The sequence below is a fragment of the Procambarus clarkii genome, chromosome 29, assembly GCF_040958095.1.
Source record: "Procambarus clarkii isolate CNS0578487 chromosome 29, FALCON_Pclarkii_2.0, whole genome shotgun sequence".
In the NCBI taxonomy this organism is placed as follows: Eukaryota; Metazoa; Arthropoda; class Malacostraca; order Decapoda; family Cambaridae; genus Procambarus; species Procambarus clarkii.
Window position 1 is genome coordinate 16,347,400 of NC_091178.1, and position 21,390 is coordinate 16,368,789.

Here is a 21,390-nt window from a genome sequence, read left to right on the forward strand (position 1 = left end):
GTTGTGATAATGTAGTCAGCTGCCGCGGAATACTGAGGAAGATATACATCATACAATAATATGATTGACATCATACAATAATATGATTGACATCATACAATAATATGATTGACATCATACAATAATATGATTGACATCATACAATAACATCGACATTCACAACAACACCGGAACTGAGAGATACAAGAGTCTTGGATAAATTATTATTATTGGTCTGATTACAAGACGTCAACTCGATTAATTCAGAATTCCTGGGAATTAATCTCTGCATCACAAGCACTTGGACAAATACACAATTTATATACAATACAGTTCCTTAATTACGGAAATCGTCGCTATTAATATTAATGAAGTCTCCCCCAATGACAATTATTGTTTTGAACTTTATATAAAATTCACAAATGAAATGTTAGACAATAAATGGTTGAAATAAATATATATATTTCTGGAGGTGCTGGGAAGGTTTTCTCTCGCACGTCAAGGGCTCCAGCCTCACTCACAACTGTTTCTGGCATTTATGTTATTTTCCCTATACCTGGTACACGTCAACGCTATCAGGGAGTGGGAGAAATACATGAAAGCCTTAAGGAGACTGTCCACAGCCTTCCACTATACAGCCCACAGCCTTCCACCATACAGTCCACACCTTTCCACGCACACGTGCTCACACACACACACACACACACACACACACACACACACACACACACACACACACACACACACACACACACACACACACACACACACACACATACACACACACACACAGAGGTTGTGAACGAGGCCCCTGAAGTGATGGAAGGAGGAGATCCATGGAGTAGAGAGAAGACCTGCACACACCAGGGGCGACCAGAGCCAACAACCCACTCCTCATAAATATACAATGTACGCCAGGGGAGCGGGTTGCGTCCTCTGTCGCCCCTCCCAGTGTGATGATGCAGTTCCTAAGCTTATTTGGCACGTGTCTCAACCAAGGACGCTCATGATCTCGTTTTCACACATGTTCTACATTACCGTATCTCCTTTACCTGGATACACAGAGCCAGTGGCTTGTCACAGGTGTTGCGAGAGGTACTGAGGACCGATGTGTGTGCCTCGGAGCAGTGCCTGGCCCTCAGAGAGGCACCTGAGGGCCAGCCTGCCGTGGCAGCTAACATTCGGAATGATATCTTCACTCAGTACACTGCCTAGCCTGTGGCGGTGCTTAACATATATGCTTAATGTACATATGCGTTACAGTCGCCTACCCACTGAGCATCACCAAGGTATCCACCATCCACCACAGTACCCACCATCCACCACGGTACCCACCATCCACCACGGTACCCACCATCCACCACGGTACCCACCATCCACCACGGTACCCACCATCCACCACGGTACCCACCATCCACCACGGTACCAAGGATCACCATCGGGCGAGTGTTGTTCCTACCAAGTGACATCAACGCTGTCAACTCAAAACTTACGCAAGTAACATTGTACAGACAACATGATGTGTGATGAGCATTAGTAAATGACCCAAATATGTACACTATTTACACCGCTATGTACACCTTGAGCACTTCCTCATAGGGTTACGGCCGCTGGCTGTGAGCATCCTCACGGGGAAGACAGGGGAATGTGCAGGTAACACAAGGGTGCTGGCCGACTGAAACTGGGGGACTGGAATGAAACATGGAAGCTGGAATGAAACAGAGGGATGGAATGAAACATGGAAGCTGGAATGAAACAGAGGGTTGGTATGAAACATGGAAGCTGGAATGAGAGGGTTGCAATGAAGCAGGATAGCTAGAACAAAACAGGGCTTGGATAAAAACAAATAACATTAAAACAAGGATGAGGTGACACAGGGATCTGTGTCACACTTGAGAGAGAGAGAGAGAGAGAGAGAGAGAGAGAGAGAGAGAGAGAGAGAGAGAGAGAGAGAGAGAGAGAGAGAGAGAGAGAGAGAGAGAGAGAAACAAGTATTTGTGGTGAAACAGGAGGCTGGAGTGAAACAAAGCGCTCACAGTGAAACAGGAGGTTGAATCACATATGAGGTTCTAATAAATTTTGAAACAAGCGTAGTTGACAGAGAAAGGGGTCTGAAACCAGCGTAGTTGACAGAAATAGGGTCTGAAACAAGCGTAGTTGACAGAAAAAGGGTCTGAAACAAGGGAAGTTGACAGAAATATGGTCTGAAACAAGCGTAGTTGACAGAAATATGGTCTGAAACAAGCGTAGTTGACAGAAATAGGGTCTGAAACAAGCGCAGTTGACATAAATAGGGTCTGAAACCAGCGTAGTTGACAGAAATAGGGTCTGAAACAAGCGTAGTTGACAGAAATAGGGTCTAAAACAAGCAAAGTTGACAGAAATAGGGTCTAAAACAAAGTGAGCAGCTAATGTGCCGAGACTAAGATCATGGGATAAAATTGGTTCCGAAACAACGGTAGTGAGTTAAGAAGCAGATACAAATAATAATGATTGAATGAGAACATGTCTGAAGCAATGACGGTGGTATGGCAGTGTGTGAGAAACATTATAATGGGATGTGAACGTATGAGAAACAATATAATGGGGGATGTGAGCGTGTGAGAAAGAGTGGTAGTGGGGAGAGACCATGTTAGGAACAATGGTGGTCAGACGCAAGGAGGCATAAGATGATGAAGGACAAAGTTGAGATTCAGATACATAAGGTGTGGCAGCTGTAAAGTCTCATGCAGGACTGACATAAGGATGATAATACTGTGGATTCCCAGACATTAAAAAAACAGAGACCGGGGGGGGGGAGGAGAGAGAGAGAGAGGAGAGAGAGGAGAGAGAGGAGAGAGAGGAGAGAGAGGAGAGAGAGAAGAGAGAGAGAGAGAGAGAGAGAGAGAGAGAGAGAGAGAAGAGAGAGAGAGAGAGAGAGAGAGAGAGAGAGAGAGAGAGAGAGAGAGAGAGAGAGAGACTCTTACAAGCCAGAGAGAGCACAACACGGGGGGTTCAAAAAGCTTGTAGCACCAAAAGGCATATTATCTTAGGGGGTCGAAATGCGTTAACTTCAATGTTACTTACTCTAACATCTTTAATTATGTAGTAACAGATTCCTTTTACGGTATTCGACGACATACATAAGTAACGAGGTATATCAATCAACTTATAAAATACCTAACAATATTGGCACATACAAATATATATATACAAAATCCTTATTCAGTTAGACACTGCTAGTAGGACATATATGAGGCGGTGGTGGAGGCTTGGTGCAGCAGAAGGCTTCCACGGTCCTCCAGCCCCGACCACTACTACGCATTATGCCATTCATTTGCTGTGCACAAGTCTTACAATTTTTCAACATGAAAAATAAGATTAGTTCACTTCGCGCACTAGCGAGCGTCAATAGAGTATTAGGGTATGATGTCAGGTACCAGGCCCGGACCGCACGCTGCCACCAGAGTGCTGTCTCCTCTCACCTTACACAGACTTCAACATGCTCTCAAAATAAATACATGCTCAATACGGCGAGTTGGTCCGAAATTTAGAAATATTTCCACACGCTGGTATGACTTCAGCCTTGAATTGATAATTTTTGTTTTTCAGTTCACTGGGACATCCTCTGTTGGTCCGTGAGAACTTGCGGCTCTCCACCGAGTCCTGACCAGCAGTTTGTATCTTCAAGCGGAACATTTTTGAGTTCCTCACAGGGGAAAAAAAATCCAATTCAAGCATTTTTAAATGTTGACTCCGGGCTGAGCTGAGGGTTTGAGCTCCATGTACTGGAAGGGGACATGGAAGGAGTGTCCCTGGTGCTCGACGAGCAGATGTCCTCGCCTGGGAGACGCGCCCGCTACCACCACCGACTCTCCCTTCAGCAGCACCGTGTCGCTCCCGCCTTCATCTGCACATGCAACAAATCCATTAGAAACAACACAGTTCGTTCTACCAGAAATTATTGTCATTGAGAATGAGTACCAAAATAGGTTATATTTTTTCTTGGAACATATATACAGCATCATTATAATTTTTAAATGCTCGTTTAGAACAGCTTTGAGTGACAAAAGCAAAATAAAGGGAGGAAGCGGAGGAATGTTGGGTAGCTGGTTGTAGAGGCTGGGAGGGGTTGTAGAGGCTGGGAGGGGTTGTAGAGGATGGGAGGGGGGTTGTAGTGGCTGGGAGGGGGGTTGTAGAGGCTGGGAGGGGGGTTGTAGAGGCTGGGAGGGGGGTTGTAGAGGCTGGGAGGAAGGTCGTAGAGGCTGGGAGGAAGGTTGTAGAGGCTGGGAGGAGATGTAAGCAATGATGACGTGAGCTCACCGGGGAAGTTCCTCTTCATGAGGCGTGTCTGTGGGTAACCCATCTTGTGGTTGCCGCTGATGGTGTAGGACCTACTGGGCGGCACCGGCGGCGGCCGTTCCTCCAGGAGTATGGTAATATACACGTTGTAGTAATACTTATCTTCATATGATAAATGGCACATATTGTTTAATACAACACTAATTTCACTGACACAATTAGACCAAGGAGTGAAGCGAGATAATCTTGAGAATGTTTAGAGTGGTACACGCATTACCCTGGCTCTGTCAAGGGTTACAAAGGCACACCATAAAGGGATGAGGTAGCTCAGATTAAAAAGTAAGTAAGTAGTTATGAAAAGAAGGCACCAAGTTTTTAGGCTTTTACACCAGGCTATGTAGTAGTAACCCATTATGGTGAAGAGGATTAAGATGACGAAGAGTTGAGGGAGTGGCAGACGAGTAAGCAGGACAGCCATAATCGAATTTAGACAGCATGATAAAGGAATGTAAAGAGAGGAGAGTGCGCCTATCATCTCCCGAAGACGTATGGGACAAGACTTCAAGTAAGTTAAGGGCCTTAAGCATTCAACTCGGAGGTAAGAGATATCGGGCGACCAAGACCAACGATTGTCAAAGAATCCCAGAAGTTTAACAGAACCCTTTTACAAAAGAGGATCATTTATAATTGGAAAGTAACATTTATAAGTAACCCAACACACACACACACACGCACGTTGACTGAAAGTGAAGACTCTTCAGCTACGACTTCATGAGGGGTCCAGGATGGACAGAAATGTCATCACTCATTTCATATATGTGGGTTGGGTCATTGGGCTTCAGTCGCGTTTATTGTGACTTGCACATATATACACACATATTACATATATATTCGTCAGATAATTTTATGTTAAAACAGTAGTTGAATTACCAGGTCGAGACCAAAGAGGGAACAGGTCTGTTGGATGGTCTTCTGGTCGCAGCGGTCCATGACGTCGGGCGGAGGGGTGCCGGCGATGGGTTGTGGCCGCGGCCGGACAGTGCGAGAGCGAGCCCTCAGCTCTAAGTTCCTCTTTAGCGTGGGCCACCTTCGTCGGAAGTGCCAGCCCCGCCAAACTGCCTGCAGGAGGGTCGCTGCTCGGTGTCTCATCTCTATTCTCAGCATCTCTAGCTGCTGTCTCGCTCCTTCACTGTTGGGGGGAGAGATGTCTGTGTCACTGATTCTCCCAGGGTGTAGAGAACAACTCTCTAATGCTTCTATTCAGTTAAGATGTTGGAATACTTATAATTTTAGTAAAATTCTAAATATTCTATAAGGAACCATTATAAAAATGAAGGAAAAACAATGAACAAATCCACAAGGATCGTGATGAGGGTTCGAACCTGCGTCCGGGATGATCCCAGAGGCTCCTTAATCTTTGTTCATATGATGTATCACACTATTGTGATTTCTGTGTGTAAGGAAAAACAATCTTTACTTTTATTTACCTTAGAAATATATGTCTCTTTCCTAGTGCCCACTGGATAGCGACGGTGGAGGTCTTGTTAATGTCTTCCAGTGACCTCACAAAGTACTCGAGAATGAGCTTACAGTCGTCCACCGTCTTATCCTCCACGCGGCGCAATTTCTTGAAGGGCACCAGTAACCGGTAGCGCATGTTGAAGGTCTTAAACCGCATGCGGTGAGGGTAGCCGCCAGCCATCAAGTTGACGGTCTCCAGCACCTTTTGGAAACAACCGGGCATGGGCTCAACTCTATGTCACTACGCCTCACCTCGAAGGTTGAGGGATATTACGTACACCCCTTGAGATAATAGACCCCATGACATACAATCACCCCAAAAATTGGGACAATCTACAAGGAGATGCAAGACTGGAAGAGGACAGAATAGCTACGATAAGAAAATAAAATAAATGAATAATACAGTTCAAAGAAAAAGTGACAGAACTATGTAATATTGGGATCAGAAAAAAAGTGTTATGGGCCACTTCTTGAACCACAAGTGGTTCAAGAAGTGGCCTTAACAGTCTTTATACAAACCAATTTATATCTGCAGTGAGTCAGTTACAAAGTTACACACCTGCTCCACACCCACCCAACTGGGCGGCAGGTTTAGACACGTGTATACATTACCTACAGTAAGCAAACTTTGGATACTTTACTAAGATTTCTGATAGTATATCATTATCAATGAAGTACTAACACATTTCTTGAACACAAATGAATTTTTGAATTGTTTCAATTTCGATTACAGAGTGATGCAAAGTGTGTGAATAGTTCTGCTGAGAACGTTTACATTTACAGCCTACATCAGCAGGTTGTGGAAGCTCTCAATTGAAATTGAAATTAAAATAAGTTTATTGAGGTAAAATACACACAAAGGGATGAGGTAGCTCAAGCTATTCTCACCCCGTTCAGTACAACGTGTTAATACATACATAGACACACATTACAAACAATAAACATATTAAAAGCTCTCAAGGGTACTTGTAGCCGAGCCTAAGTTTAGCAGTAATAACATCTAAAGGTCTGCTAACCTTATTGGATGATCCATAAAAGTGCGGTTCTTCCTGTACTTCCCTGCTTGTGACAAGCCAGATAACCTGTTATAGCCTCCCAGGGAAATCTCTCACAGCTCCTGTCATTATTAAACTGCTTGAAATTTATCCCAGTTTGACATCGGTGTGAAGCCTGCTACTGGGAAATATCTGAAGCCACCTGCTGGGATCTAGTATATCTCTACAAAACCTGAATGTTTATTATTCTGGCTTACTACTCAATTTCACTAAAAATCTGAAACTGGAAATCCTAATGCAACAGAAGCTGAATTCACGAGAAAGCTGCGTGAAAGGCCTCCTTCCTATCAACACAATTTTCGCAACCTGTCATCCAAAGCCTCCAATGGCGGCCAGCGGCCAACCTTACTCACCTGGAGTGCACGGATCTGCTTAATAACCGTGGCACGGTCAAACACCGCCGCCTTCTCCGTACAGTTAGATCTGAGGCAGCGGATAAAGTGCGGCTTAGCGTGTACCAGCGTCCGCAGCAGGTTGTCAAGGCGAGTGTGGAAGTCCTGCGTCAACGTCGACACTGGCTCATCTCCATTTTGCCTTGGTGAAGAGAGAAGGGCGAGAGGCTGTTACACAGGGAAATATGTAGCTCAGAACATTTTATCTATCTGTGCCCTTATCCACCTTGTCTAATTATATATTACCGCCTAGCCATCGGTCTCTATTAACCTCAATCCAAGTTGAGGTCCTTCCTTCCCATGCATTGGGAAGGCCACACCAAGCCTCGCTTATCTACATGTACAAAAATCAATACTGGAATTTTAACAGTCTCGAGCACATACACTGTACAATAACCGCTGTATTAGCTGCATCTCTAGCTATGAGTGACACACAGGAGAGGCACTACTCACAGATCCGTGTGTGAGGTTGGGCTGATGCGGAAGGACACCCCTCGCGGCACTGGGTCCTGGGAGAAGAGGGCCTTCAGTTCCGAGCCGAAGAGGTGCGTCGCAAAGCCAAAGTTACACGACTGCTTGTGGAAGACGCAGACCAGGTCGTCGCTGATGATGTCTCGATTGGTGTCTGAAGCGCAGCAAGAATGTCCTTTGTTAATGAGCATAACTTTGCTAATGCAAAGAGTAAGTTACAATAACGCGGCTCAAGATTAAAGGCCCAACCCAGAAATCTGAAAATAAGGAGAGTAGGGCCGTTTCGATCCGTCCTGGGCCATTATGGTGTCATGCAAGGAAAGAGTTGTGGAGGCAGTCAATATACAAGGTAAAAGCGTGAGATGAAAGGTGAGAAGGTTGAAGTATGCTATACTTCTTACCTTCTCGCTCTATATCTCACATTCTTATCTTATATATATTGACTTTCTCTACCTCTCTTACACGACGTGATAATGGTCCAGGACGTCACTTCCTTTGTTTTCAAGTGTACAGGGAACTGTAGCCACCTCGCCAATGATCGCCTATATACATTGGTTAGTCATTGACCTCATTAACTAAGCTTCATGACTAATCAACCTCCCGATGACACTAATAGTGCGATTTAGGTACAGTTTTACATCAAATTTTGGCGCATGCACAGGCCGCACTGAGCCTACAGTTGCGACACAAAGGCTGCATGAACGCGCGAGCCATAATTCATTCTTAGTGAATTATGGCTGTGATTTATAAGTGTTATTTGCTTACCCGAGGAACTTCTCACGACGCGCCACTGTTGTACATGTCCAGCAACACCTTGTTTAGAGCTCGCAGAGGTGTTGCACAGCAATCAAAACAAAATGCTGTTTTCTCCCACACAACTCATTTGCAATTTGTGACAGCTGGGCAAAAATACCCATAGACTACGTGTATCAGTTGGTAGAATACATATATCCGCAATGGAAGAAGTAAAGGATAGTTGTGTGACAATTGATACAGTAATCTACTTTCTACTTAATCTACTCGAATGAGAATGGTTAAGTTACTGACCGAAAGTTGTGGGCTTACCAAGGAAGTCCGAGGCGTCGTACATGACTCTGCTGGCGAAGTGGTGGATGCCGAAGGCCCTGATGTGGTTGGCCTTAGGCTCGAATAATCTCATGTTGCCCTTGTGCTGTACCTTGACCTTCTGGATGTAGCTCTCTGGCGTGCCCCTCACCGACCCCTCCACGTCCAGCATGCTGAGGAGACCCGTGCGCTAGGGAGACAACACTCCGGTCAGGTCTAACACTACCCACCACCACCACCCTGCCATATGATAATAACTCTTTTCTGGAAAGTGATTGTATTACCTAACAAATAAAATTTAAATTCTAAATAAATAAATGTTCGACATTTTTCACTGTTGCATGATATTGCACTTACTACTAGCTTGGAAAAAATGTTTTACTGTAGGTTACTTTTTAAATCATCATTATTATATATATATATATATATATATATATATATATATATATATATATATATATATATATATATATATATATATATATATATATATATATATATACATGCGAACAAGCCTGAATGGTGTTCCTCATTCCTCAAGTTCCTCAAGTTTGTGTTCCTCACGTGTGCCCCAAAGAATGAGGTGATTTGGTAAAATGCTATGCCCAAGATTACTATCCGAGTGCCGGCGGTGGGGTGGTTCAAATAGCCTCGGCTATCACCTCATTATGTCCGGTCGTGATGGTCAAGTGGATTAAGGCGTCTTGTACATACCAGTTGCATGGCATCTGGGAGTATGGGTTCGAGTCACTTCTGGGGTGTGAGTTTTCAGTTATATATACATATATATATATATATATATATATATATATATATATATATATATATACACACCAGTGTATACGACGCCTGGGATCACGTCGTCAGGTCAGAGACTTACCAAGGAAGATATGAGGTCGATACATGGAACATTGTCTACATAGTCGACCTCGACTTCACAAGTAATACCCTCCTCTCGACATGACTCGATCGATGACTTGAAGATGTGGGTATTGTAGAAGTGTTGCATAGTCTCAGCACACAGGTTGATGCATAGGTGCTCCAGGTGGGATGGCTACAGGACAAGGGGAAAATTGATGTTAAACGGATTGCTAACACCTTCATAAATATAAAAGAAATTAACATACATTTTTGGCACCATTAGAGGCCATTGTCGTCATACAGTAACATTTTAAAATATTTAGTTTCAGAAATATTTATATGATTTAAGGTTTTCACCTCAAGAAATGTGGTGTAAGTGGTGTAGTGGTGCTCACACACCACTACAACTACATTATAATCATGACTTCTATCCACCAAGGCAGAAGCTTCCCGACTCCTCTACCTTTGGGATAGGTTAAAACATTTCAGCTTGGAGTACTCTGTTGGCCTACATGATACAGAGCTTATCGCTGCGTGAAGAAATATTTTTTTTTTCTCTTTCTCTCTCTCAACCACGGAATCTGACGAAATAGTTCCCGCAGTGTCTGAGGAAGATTCGGGCCGCCACAACCACTGGGACGCAGGCCACCACCTCCTCCCCCACACCTGGCCACTTACTTTAGGGTCCTCAAAGCCAAACATATCGAGGATGCCAATGAAGCCGTCAGTGGCGTGCTTGACTGCATTATTGAGGACGCTCATGGATTTGGACGCCTTTGAGCCGGCCGTGCCCACCGTGGACGCGTGTTGGGACGCCACCTCGGCCTGGTGGTGGACACTCTCGTTGCTGCAACATACGGATATTATGACCAAAATAACTTACTGGAAGCAGACAGCTGTCATAAAATTCTCACAACAATTGCTTGGTCTATGATGGTAAATATTATTTCGGCTTTTACGTTAAAAAATAAACATCCTAATTTATTAATTGGCTATTTAAGCACACTTTAGAAGCCAATGAATCGTAAGTGTACAATAATTAATTTAGGTATACCGGCTTGCCATTGTTTTGTTTATGTCTACCAAGTACAGAAGTACTTTGTTTGTTCTCTGCTTGTTTATACTCAAGGGTCACCAGACACACCTTTATGGTGATGGGATGGTTGGCTCGACATGGAATGGTTTAGAATAGGTTGGAAAGTTGGGTTGGGTTGCGATGGGAAGGGTTGAGTTGTGATGGCTTGGGTTAGGTTAGAATGGGATGGGATAGGTTGGGTTGGGATGAGAAGGGTTGGCTTAAGATGGGTTATGAAGGAATGGGTTGTGATGGGTTGGGTAGGGTTGGGATGGATAAGGCTAGGATGAGTTGGGATGGGTAAGGTTGGGTGGTATGGGTTGGGTTTGTATAAGTTTGATATACTTTGTTTAATATTAGTTTATTTTATATAACTTAAAAATTACTGCAAATTTTCAATCTTTTCCTCAAATCACTAGTATTAAATACTTTGGTAATGTTCAACTTTATTTTGAGCTTATAAATCACAACCATATTTTAAAGTCGTCCTCAAATTTATCAGTAATTATATTGACTCACCTGTCAGAGGAGAGGGTGCCTGAGGTAGAGCCGAGCCGCTTGAGGGAGTTGGCACGACGGACAATGGTAGCAACTGTCCGGCAGTAGAGGGCCTTGGCCAGGGCATCTCGAGTCATGTTAGACTGGGGAAAAAAGGATCATGTCACCAATGATCATGTCATGTCACACACACATACACACACAACTTAGGATTCAGTTTATGACCTATCCTGTTTCTCATATATGTAAACGATCTTCCAGAAGGAACAGACTCATTCCTCTCAATGTTTGTTGATAATGCTAAAATTATGAGGAGGGTTAAGGAAGAGGAGGACAGCAAGAGGCTACAAGATGACTTAGACAAACTGAAGGAACAGTCCAACAAATGGCTACGAGAATATAACTCAAGTAAATGTAAAATATTGAAGGTAGGAGGAAGAAGGAGGAGACCAGACACAAGGCACTGAGTAAGAGATAAAATTCTATATGAAACGGAGGGAGAGAAAGATCTCTCTGGATCTTCCAGCCAGTTGATCTCTGGACAACCAACAGTCAGTAGGTCACGACCAACAGTCAGTAGGTCACGACCAACAGTCAGTAGGTCACCGCCAACAGTCAGTAGGTCACGACCAACAGTCAGTAGGTCACGACCAACAGTCAGTAGGTCACGACCAACCGTCAGTAGGTCACGACCAACAGTCAGTAGGTCACGACCAACAGTCAGTAGGTCACGACCAACAGTCAGTAGGTCACGACCAACAGTCAGTAGGTCACGACCAACCGTCAGTAGGTCACGACCAACAGTCAGTAGGTCACGACCAACCGTCAGTAGGTCACGACCAACAGTCAGTAGGTCACGACCAACAGTCAGTAGGTCACGACCAACAGTCAGTAGGTCACGACCAACAGTCAGTAGATCACGACCAACAGTCAGTAGGTCACGACCAACAGTCAGTAGGTCACGACCAACAGTCAGTAGGTCACGACCAACAGTCAGTAGGTCACGACCAACAGTCAGTAGGTCACGACCAACAGTCAGTAGGTCACGACCAACAGTCAGTAGGTCACGACCAACAGTCAGTAGGTCACGACCAACAGTCAGTAGGTCACGACCAACCGTCAGTAGATCACTCCGATTAACCGTAAAATTATTTTTACGGTTAAATCATATAACAAATAATATACAATTACCTAGCAGTAAATAGGTACCTGGTAGTTAGTCAGCTGTCACGGGCTGCTTCCTGGTGTGTGTGTGTGTGTGTGTGTGTGTGTGTGTGTGTGTGTGTGTGTGTGTGTGTGTGTGTGTGTGTGTGTGTGTGTGTGTGTGTGTGTGGAAAAAAAGTAGTTAGTAAACAGTTGATTGACAGTTGAGAGGCGGGCCGAAAGAGCAGAGCTCAACCCCCGCAAGCACAACTAGGTGAATACTAAATGAAGACGTTCCTGTAATATGTAACTCTCTCATGTCTGGGAACGTAAAGCTCTTCACTTTACATACCACATTTTTATGTAACAGTTATGAGTATTATGAGTAAGTGGGAAAGAGAGAGCGTGAGGTGACAGAGGGAGGGAGGATACTCACCATGTTAGCGTCACACATGGACTTGACAAGCTGGCCGCGGACGTTGTGAGTGCGGGTGGTGAGGCCTCTGTACAGCGCCGCCGACGACACCCCCAGCAGCGCCGCCACGCTCTGATCACATCAACACGAAAAGCGTTTACCAAAAATATACAGCAACTAAACAAAGTCAGGTGCATACATCAACACGCATTTAATGGTAATCAATTAAATAATTAAAATATGTATTCATGTTAAATTCTTACGCAACAAGATATATTTGCAACCATCATAGGATCATGCAGGAGTACCTTGAGTTCATGACTGCCGCCCTGGATGTCGACCTCCAGGCCCGGCCCCTCAATGAAGGTAACATTGCCCAGCAGGAGGACGGCCGCCAGCACTCTCACCACGTCCAGGAAGGGAATCCCCAGCACGCCCAGGCACGCCTTCCACGCCTCGAACCTGAGAAACATAGACATCATTAACTCACACACCTACGCCTGCCCCCCCCCCTCACACACTCACACCCCTCCCCACACCACCCCCACACACACTCACGCCCCCCACACCACCCCCACCACACCCACGCCAGACGGTGTGGGCATCCTCGCGTGTAGAAAGGAACTAAACCCAACGGTAAGAGGTGTACTCATGACCGTGGCAGCACGACCGAAGTCCCTGCTACTGTGCCTCACCGGATGAGCTCTCGGTCATCTAATGCCATGGCTCCTGACCAGCCACACTCCCTTATCTGTTGTATACATTCAAACATATGTATGATAGGCTTATAAGATTCGACTATCTTCTCTGGCTCATTTCGCATTCTGGTTACTCTCAAGTTAAACAAACGTCACCTTAAATCTCAATAGCTAATCTGTGTTTCTAGCTTGTCATGGTTTTTCTAGCTTAATCCATGACCTCTCGTTCTGTTCTTGTATATGTTAAACATTTCGCCAATATTTACCCTGTTAATACCCTTTATTATCTTATACCTAACAATCCTGACTGCTCTTTCTCATGATTTGTCTTACATAATGTAGAACGATTCCGCTTCATTAGAGTCTCTTCACACTACAACCCGCTCAGGTCTGGGACCCGTTGTGTGCTGTCTCTGACATTCTTGCTTTTGTCTTGTGCTCCTCAAGATGGGACTCCCCGCTGGAGCCAATTACTCCTCTACAACTCAGGTAGTGTAAAATTACTTCAATATTTTTTTTCTGAAAGCTTCTTTATCGAATTATATATGTTTAGTAATATACGATAGATAAAATTAGTCAAAAAGTGGAATGAAACGAAAGAAGTAGTTGTGGAAGCCACCTCCGTCCAAAACTTTAAAGCCTGTATTCGACAAATAATTCAAACGTCAGAATAATTAACCAATAACGTAACAGGTACAACAAGGCTGGTCGGCGGGGCATGAAGAGCTTGACCTCACTTTCCCCGTGTAGTCACTGATTGCGAAGAACCATTGCCCCCCTATTCCCCATTACCAGAAACACCACCAATCCCCATTACCATCCTACCTCATCACCATTACCCCATCCCATCACCAGAACCCCTCCCTCCTCCCCCATCACCAGCACCCCCTCCCACCCTCATCATCAGTACCCCCCTCCCTCCCCATCACCAGTATCCCCTCCTCCCCCATCACCAGTACGTCGACCAGGAGGCCTGGTCGACGACCGGGCCGCGGGGACGCTAAGCCCCGGAAGCACCTCAAGGTAACCCCCTCCCCCGTCACCAGTACCCCCTCCCCCTCCCACTTGCTAGCACAGAGAGGTGAAGGCGAGGCAGGACTCACCTGCGGGCGTCCTCAATGTCGTCCTGACGGGTGTCGCCCTCACTCAGGTAGCGGAGTGTCCTCACACTGTAGCCCTCCAGGTGCAGCTTCCCTGGCGGCATACAACTATACATCATCTTAGCTAGTGTAAACCCTATCATGTGTTATACACACCCTATCATGCATTATACGCCCCATCATGTATTAAACACCTAACATGTATTAAACACCTAACATGTATTATACAACCTAATATATATTATACACCCTATTATGTATTATACAATATTATATATTATTCACCGTATTACAAATCATATTAAAGATAGATATTATATAAAATCACACACACACACACACACACACACACACACACACACACACACACACACACACACACACACACACACACACACACACACACACACACAAGCCTGACCAAAGAGTCAGAGCTCAACCCCCCACAAGCACAACTAGGTGAATACATGCATGCGGGAATCGAACCCACATGCTTGACAGCCTCATGCGGCAATCGGCTGCTGTGTTGCTCTCTTCCCCCCCCCCTGAACACCGATCTGCATAATAATATATGTTTACGATGAAGCCTCTTTGATGTACTGTGTGCAGCCTGTCCTTTTCAGCGTTCACAACGTCACGAAACTGATGAACTAAATTGCCCAAGTCTCACCTAACCGAGAACTCATGAATAGAAAATGGAACATGACGTGAATTTTCTGAGTAACTATGATATTTAGTCCACTTTACGTCAAAATGCGATGCAGTGCTGGAGAGAAGGGGGTTTGTGTTGGAGAGAAGGGCGCTGTGTTGGAGAGAAGGGATTGTGGGAGAGAAGGGGGTTGTTGGAGAGAAGGGGCTGTAGGAGAGGAGCCAGGGCACTAACCTCGTTCCTCCTGCGTCAGCCCCGCCAGCATCTGGTAAAATATGTGGTAGTTCTTCTCGTCAGGGAGTGGCCGCACCACCCGCGTCTGGTCGAGGAAGTAACAGTGAATCTTGGTCCTGTAGAGCGCCCCGTCCGTCACCTGCACCTCTATAAAGTGACCCTGCCGAGGCAAGACAGTGCTCAAACGACCCCCTCTCACTCACCTCGCTGGCTTATCTCCCTCATATGTTCAAACGCCAGATACAACCATTTGATAAAAATACAAACAAAAATAATCTCTCATGATTTGTTCCGTTTGAGACAGAAAAACAAACGGTGTTTCCTCTCAACTGGCAAAGTGAGGTGCATGATATTAATATAACAGCACATTGTAAGAAAATATTAAGACAGGCAGACGCTAACCTTATGCATAATTGACCCATTATACTATCTCAAAGTAGAATTGTTTGTTTAATAGGACAACAAAAAGCTGTGACCAATGATACACATGATACAATGATACACAATGACATGTTGCACTGTCAACATGAGCCACAAATGGCTCATGTTGACAGTCCTGGCCCCGCCGCCCCACGCCACCTACCGGAGGCGCCAGTTTGGAACCACATGTAAAGTATCACTACTAAAACTGCAACTTTCTCAAAAACAAGACTATTATTATTAGAAAAGATGAATCCATAATATATCTAAATTCTCCAATAAAATGAATTTTTAGTTTCACATAATTCCCGTAACTCTGATTGATGGTAACTGAACTAACAGGACACTGTGACTGGCGGTAGCTGTGAACTAACAGGACACTGTGACTGGCGGTAGCTGTGAACTAACAGGACACTGTGACTGGCGGTAGCTGTGAACTAACAGGACACTGTGACTGGCGGTAACTGTGAACTAACAGGACACTGTGACTGGCGGTAACTGTGAACTAACAGGACACTGTGACTGGCGGTAACTGTGAACTAACAGGACACTGTGACTGGCGGTAGCTGTGAACTAACAGGACACTGTGACTGGCGGTAACTGTGAACTAACAGGACACTGTGACTGGCGGTAACTCACAATACGACTAGATTCCGAGTTGGACCTGGTCTTGGCAGAGCCCAGGGAGCGCAGGACGGTGAAGGCTGCAGCCAAGTGCTTGAAGGCGTCAGTCTCCGGCCCGCCACCAGCCACGTCGAACAGCTGCCTCAGCAGCAGCATCGACGTGTAGGTCTTGCCAGACCCGGAAGCACCTGCAGAGGAAGGCCGAACATTTTGTCAACATATTTTTTGGGCGGGAAAAGAAAAAAGAAAAACGGGCTTTGAAATATTATAAAAATCTAATGACTGCTCATTACCACTACATACAAATTAGCTACAAAGTCACATTACAGATGGAAGGAGACAACCCAGGACACGGGCGGTGATCTTGGTGGGCGTGTCTGAGGCACGGGTTGGGGAGTGGGGGAGGGGGGATAGGGGGTGGAAGGGTCAGGTGGGGGTTGAGGGGTGGGGGTTGAGGGGTGGGGGTTGAGGGGTGGGGGTTGAGGGGTGGGGGTTGAGGGGGGGGGGTTGAGGGGGGGGGTTGAGGGGGGGGGGAAGGGAGGATCTGAAAAGGGGGGTGGGGTGATTAAGGATGAGCAACTTGGTTATCGTTTACAGTGATGGCGGGTATTGACCACAGACGAGGCGAGAAAAAACACAGCCCCGCTCCTGTGCCAGGTAAGTCCACTACGGGTTCACCATAGCCCGTGCTACTTGGAACTTTTTGTTCCCAGTAGCGAATCTTAAACAACAGAGGCAAGAAAGAGGTAATGAGCGAGGATAAGTGTCAGTTATTATTATTAACATCTTTATTGACAAAATTTAATTACAATTTTGGCTAATCTGAGGATTTCAATTAGTGTCAGAAAGTGACAGTGATGATTACTGACAGGAGACTAAGTTCCTCTAGAAGCGCCTCTTGTGGCACCAGAAGTAGTGCCGCCACCTACAGAGGAACTTGTATTGGACAACACCGCAGGAAAGCCTCTTATAGAGGTCTTAATCGGATGCATCTTGGGTTGATGCCTATCTACTTAGATGTCATAAGTGAAGCTTCAGAGATAAACATGCTGAATATATGTAGAATTTTAGCGACAAAAAGCATTGCCGTAAACAGTCATGTGCTGAAGGATCAAAACAATGCTTCAGAAAACCCGTCTCAAGACCCGACAGCCAATCACAGGTTACACAGGAGAGCTTAAGGAAAGATGTTGCAGACGGAAGAATTGATTACCTGAGAGGATGATCGCCTGAGGGTAGCCCGTCTCGCTCTGCTGGCGGACTGCCTCGTGGACCACCCGTAGAAGGTGGGGACTCTGCACCGCCGCCCGCGTCGAAGTGAGGGTGAGGGCGTTGCCCACCTCATGGTACGGGTTCACCGACAGCAAGATTGGGCCCACGTTGGTCTGGACCGACGGAGAGACACGACGAAGAAGGTGCAATGTTACTTCCAACAGTAAGTAATGAGTAGTCGGTCGTGTTTATCATATCCCTCAATCAGCCATTCACTAGCACACACACACACACACACACACACACACACACACACACACACACACACACACACACACACACACACACACACACACACACACACTCGTAGCCTGGTGGATAGCGCGCAGGATTCGTAATTCTGTGGCGCGGGTTCGATTCCCGCACGAGGCAGAAACAAATGGGCAAAGTTTCTTTCACCCTGAATGCCCCTGTTACCTAGCAGTAAATAGGTACCTGGGAGTTAGTCAGCTGTCACGGGCTGCTTCCTGGGGTGTGTGTGTGTGTGGTGTGGAGAAAAAAAAAAAGTAGTTAGTAAACAGTTGATTGACAGTTAAGAGGCGGGCCGAAAGAGCAAAGCTCAACCCCCGTAAAAACACAACTAGTAAACACACACATATACACACACACACACACACACATATACACACACAGGAGCAGGGGCCTGGCAGCTGCATGGACAACGCTCGGGGGGTCGTAGTCCTAAGGGCCCGGGTTCGATTCCCGACCGAGGCAGTAACAAATGGGCAGAGTTTCTTTCACCCTGGTGCCCCCCTTGTCCAAACACCAGAAAATACGTACCAGGGAGTTAGACAGCTGCTACGGGCTGCTTCCTGGGGATGTATGTATATGTTTGTGTTAGAGAAATATATATCGAGAAGACATAATAGAGGAAAAACAGGCCAAAAAGGCGGGGTCTAGAGCTAATACCTCGATTCTGCAGGCACAAATAGTAAACACACACGCGCACACCCACGCGCACACACACCCACGCACACACACACCCACGCACACACGCACACACGCACGCACACACACACACACACCTCCAGCTCACTACTTACAAAATAATGCGAGGAGCAGAACCTGGCGTGAAGAGTCTTAAGGACGGCATCCTCGGTGAGGGGTCCCGCCAGGTGGATGAGGTCCTCCACTTCCTGCACACCACCTGTCATGCCGCCCCTCACGCAGCTACCATCTGGGGGTACAAGACGTCGTGAGCTGGTCAGCAATGGTGCTGCAGGATGGCCAGAGAGACCTTAGGGTCGGGAGTGACGAGAGGTGCTCCAGACAATAATATTAACGAAAGTTGACTCTTGTTAATATTACTGACTTTGGACACGTTTTTTCAACATAAATATAAAACCTAACCTAACCTCTCCTAGCATCCTAGGCGTGATACACGCTATCTTAGGAGGCCAAATATAGTACAAACATGTGCTATATTAGGCCTAGAAATATATATATTTTTAATCTTTTTGGGGGGAAGGGTACTTTGGGGTGTGTGTAGGGGAGAGGGGGAGAGGGGGAGAGGGGTAGAGGGGGAAGAGGAGAGAGAGAGAGAGAGAGAGAGAGAGAGAGAGAGAGAGAGAGAGAGAGAGAGAGAGAGAGAGAGAGAGAGAGAGAGAGAGAGAGAGAGAGAGAGTGAGTGGGAGGGAGGGTGTTCTTTGTGGTCTTGCCTATATACTGAGATCTTTGGGGCTTACAGTGTGGCGTCCCATAACACCGTATGGCGTCCCATAACACCGTATGGCGTCCCATAACACCGTATGGCGTCCCATAACACCGTATGGCGTCCCATAACACCGTATGGCGTCCCATAACACCGTATGGCGTCCCATAACACCGTATGGCGTCCCATAACACCGTATGGCGTCCCATAACACCGTATGGCGTCCCATAACACCGTATGGCGTCCCATAACACCGTATGGCGTCCCATAACACCGTATGGCGTCCCATAACACCGTATGGCGTCCCATAACACCGTATGGCGTCCCATAACACCGTATGGCGTCCCATAACACCGTATGGCGTCCCATAACACCGTATGGCGTCCCATAACACCGTATGGCGTCCCATAACACCGTATGGCGTCCCATAACACCGTATGGCGTCCCATAACACCTAGCGGTGCGTGGAGTACGTCTCACCAGTGCCATGATCATCCAGCGGAAGGTTGTCACGAGGTCAGGTGTCAGCTGCGCCAGTGAGCCCCGCCCGGCTCTCCCTTCAGGAAGGTCAGTCAGCGACGGAGCAATACTGCCTCCCGTGTGCTTACCTAACGAAGTCTGCATGGCTAAGCTTCAGCTTGTGGACTCAGAAATTTCATCTACAGGACGTCCAATGCAATGGCTGCTAATTTTATCGTTCACCTATAGATTATTTCGAGGTTTCTTCTATATGGTTAACGCTTCCCTGGTTTGTGGGGCTGGTTGCTATACACGTATACAGTATAGCCATCACAGCCTGGTTGATCCGGTCACTCCAACGGGAACTTGAAAAGTTCTCTCTGGAAAGTATCGCCCTTTGTTGGCAACAAGGTTTTCTTATATATATGTTGATAGGGAGCTAAAGAGTCATGTTAGCTCTTTACAGCTACATATGTGTATGTGCGTGCAGATATCTCGCACACACAAACACACTCACACGTTTTAACAATACTTTTCAGAACTACCTAGTAATAAAACATAATATAAATAACAACACTAATAATATAAATAACACTCAGTACAAGTGGCAGAGTAAACTTATATAAAGATAAATATTATGGTTACAGAGTACGCCAGTAAGGTGGCAACCCGCATTACTCTAGGGAGCCCCGAGCATACCTTGTGGGGCTGTGTGTGTGTGTGTGTGTGTGTGTGTGTGTGTGTGTGTGTGTGTGCGTGCGTGCGTGCGTGTGTGTGTGTGTGTGTGTGTGTGTGTGTGTGTGTGTGTGTGTGTGTGTGTGTGTGTTTACAATTTTCGCTTGTAGAATCGAGCTATTGGATCCCGCTTTTCTAACCAATTGTTTCTCTATTATGTTTACTACATATATTTCTTTCTAACACACGCACATACATATCCCCGGGAAGCGACGCGTAGCAGCTGTCTAACTTCCAGGTACAGCGTACTTATTTACTGCTAGGTTAACAGGATCATCAGGGTGAAAGAAACTCAGACAATTTATTTCTGCCTCGGCAGAGAATCAAACCCGGGCCCTAAGGACTTTGACTCCCGAGCGCTGTCCACTCAGCCGCGAGGCCCCCGTATGTGCGTGTGCGTGTGTGTGAGCGCGCGTGTATGTGTGCTTGATGAATTCATCTTGCTGTTGATTACAAAATGTTTGGTAATCAAATGGTTGCCCAATAAGCACCCTGCTCTGAACATATAACGAAAAGGTCTGATGTACCATAGTGCAGATCTTTAATTATTAAAGATCTGCACTCCATTGGGCTGCACAGTGCAGGGCTCACTGCAATGTTTCACACACTTGTTATGTATTACCAATAGCTATCCAATAAATTGAACAGTGATGGTGTGGTGGTGGAGTCGCAGCTTATAAATGCACCGAACATAAGTTTAACGCTCTTACATACTCGTGCTGGTAATATAACACAACACAGCTACATAAACTGTGTTTTCATGCGCTGAAAAAAAAGTTGAAAATCATTTGC

At 45.9% G+C, this 21,390-nt stretch overlaps 1 protein-coding gene across 1 annotated transcript in view; it reads right to left on the reverse strand.

Moving 5' to 3' along the window:
- Positions 1-191: 191 nt before the first annotated feature.
- The window catches only part of LOC123765103 (unconventional myosin-IXb-like dachs), a 156,906-nt gene continuing 135,707 nt past the window's right edge, over positions 192-21,390 (reverse strand). Inside the window, exons 3-19 of the mRNA XM_045753557.2 lie at positions 18,797-18,930; positions 17,695-17,866; positions 16,497-16,669; positions 15,438-15,597; positions 14,558-14,648; positions 13,065-13,218; positions 12,778-12,888; positions 11,220-11,341; positions 10,304-10,472; positions 9,645-9,818; positions 8,765-8,954; positions 7,682-7,853; positions 7,190-7,370; positions 5,748-5,983; positions 5,191-5,449; positions 4,282-4,381; positions 192-3,868 (exon numbers count right to left, since the gene is read on the reverse strand). Coding sequence (XP_045609513.1) covers positions 3,702-3,868; positions 4,282-4,381; positions 5,191-5,449; positions 5,748-5,983; positions 7,190-7,370; positions 7,682-7,853; positions 8,765-8,954; positions 9,645-9,818; positions 10,304-10,472; positions 11,220-11,341; positions 12,778-12,888; positions 13,065-13,218; positions 14,558-14,648; positions 15,438-15,597; positions 16,497-16,669; positions 17,695-17,866; positions 18,797-18,930 — 2,765 coding nt within the window. The 3' untranslated portion in view covers positions 192-3,701. The remainder of the gene's footprint in view (positions 3,869-4,281; positions 4,382-5,190; positions 5,450-5,747; positions 5,984-7,189; positions 7,371-7,681; positions 7,854-8,764; positions 8,955-9,644; positions 9,819-10,303; positions 10,473-11,219; positions 11,342-12,777; positions 12,889-13,064; positions 13,219-14,557; positions 14,649-15,437; positions 15,598-16,496; positions 16,670-17,694; positions 17,867-18,796; positions 18,931-21,390) is intronic.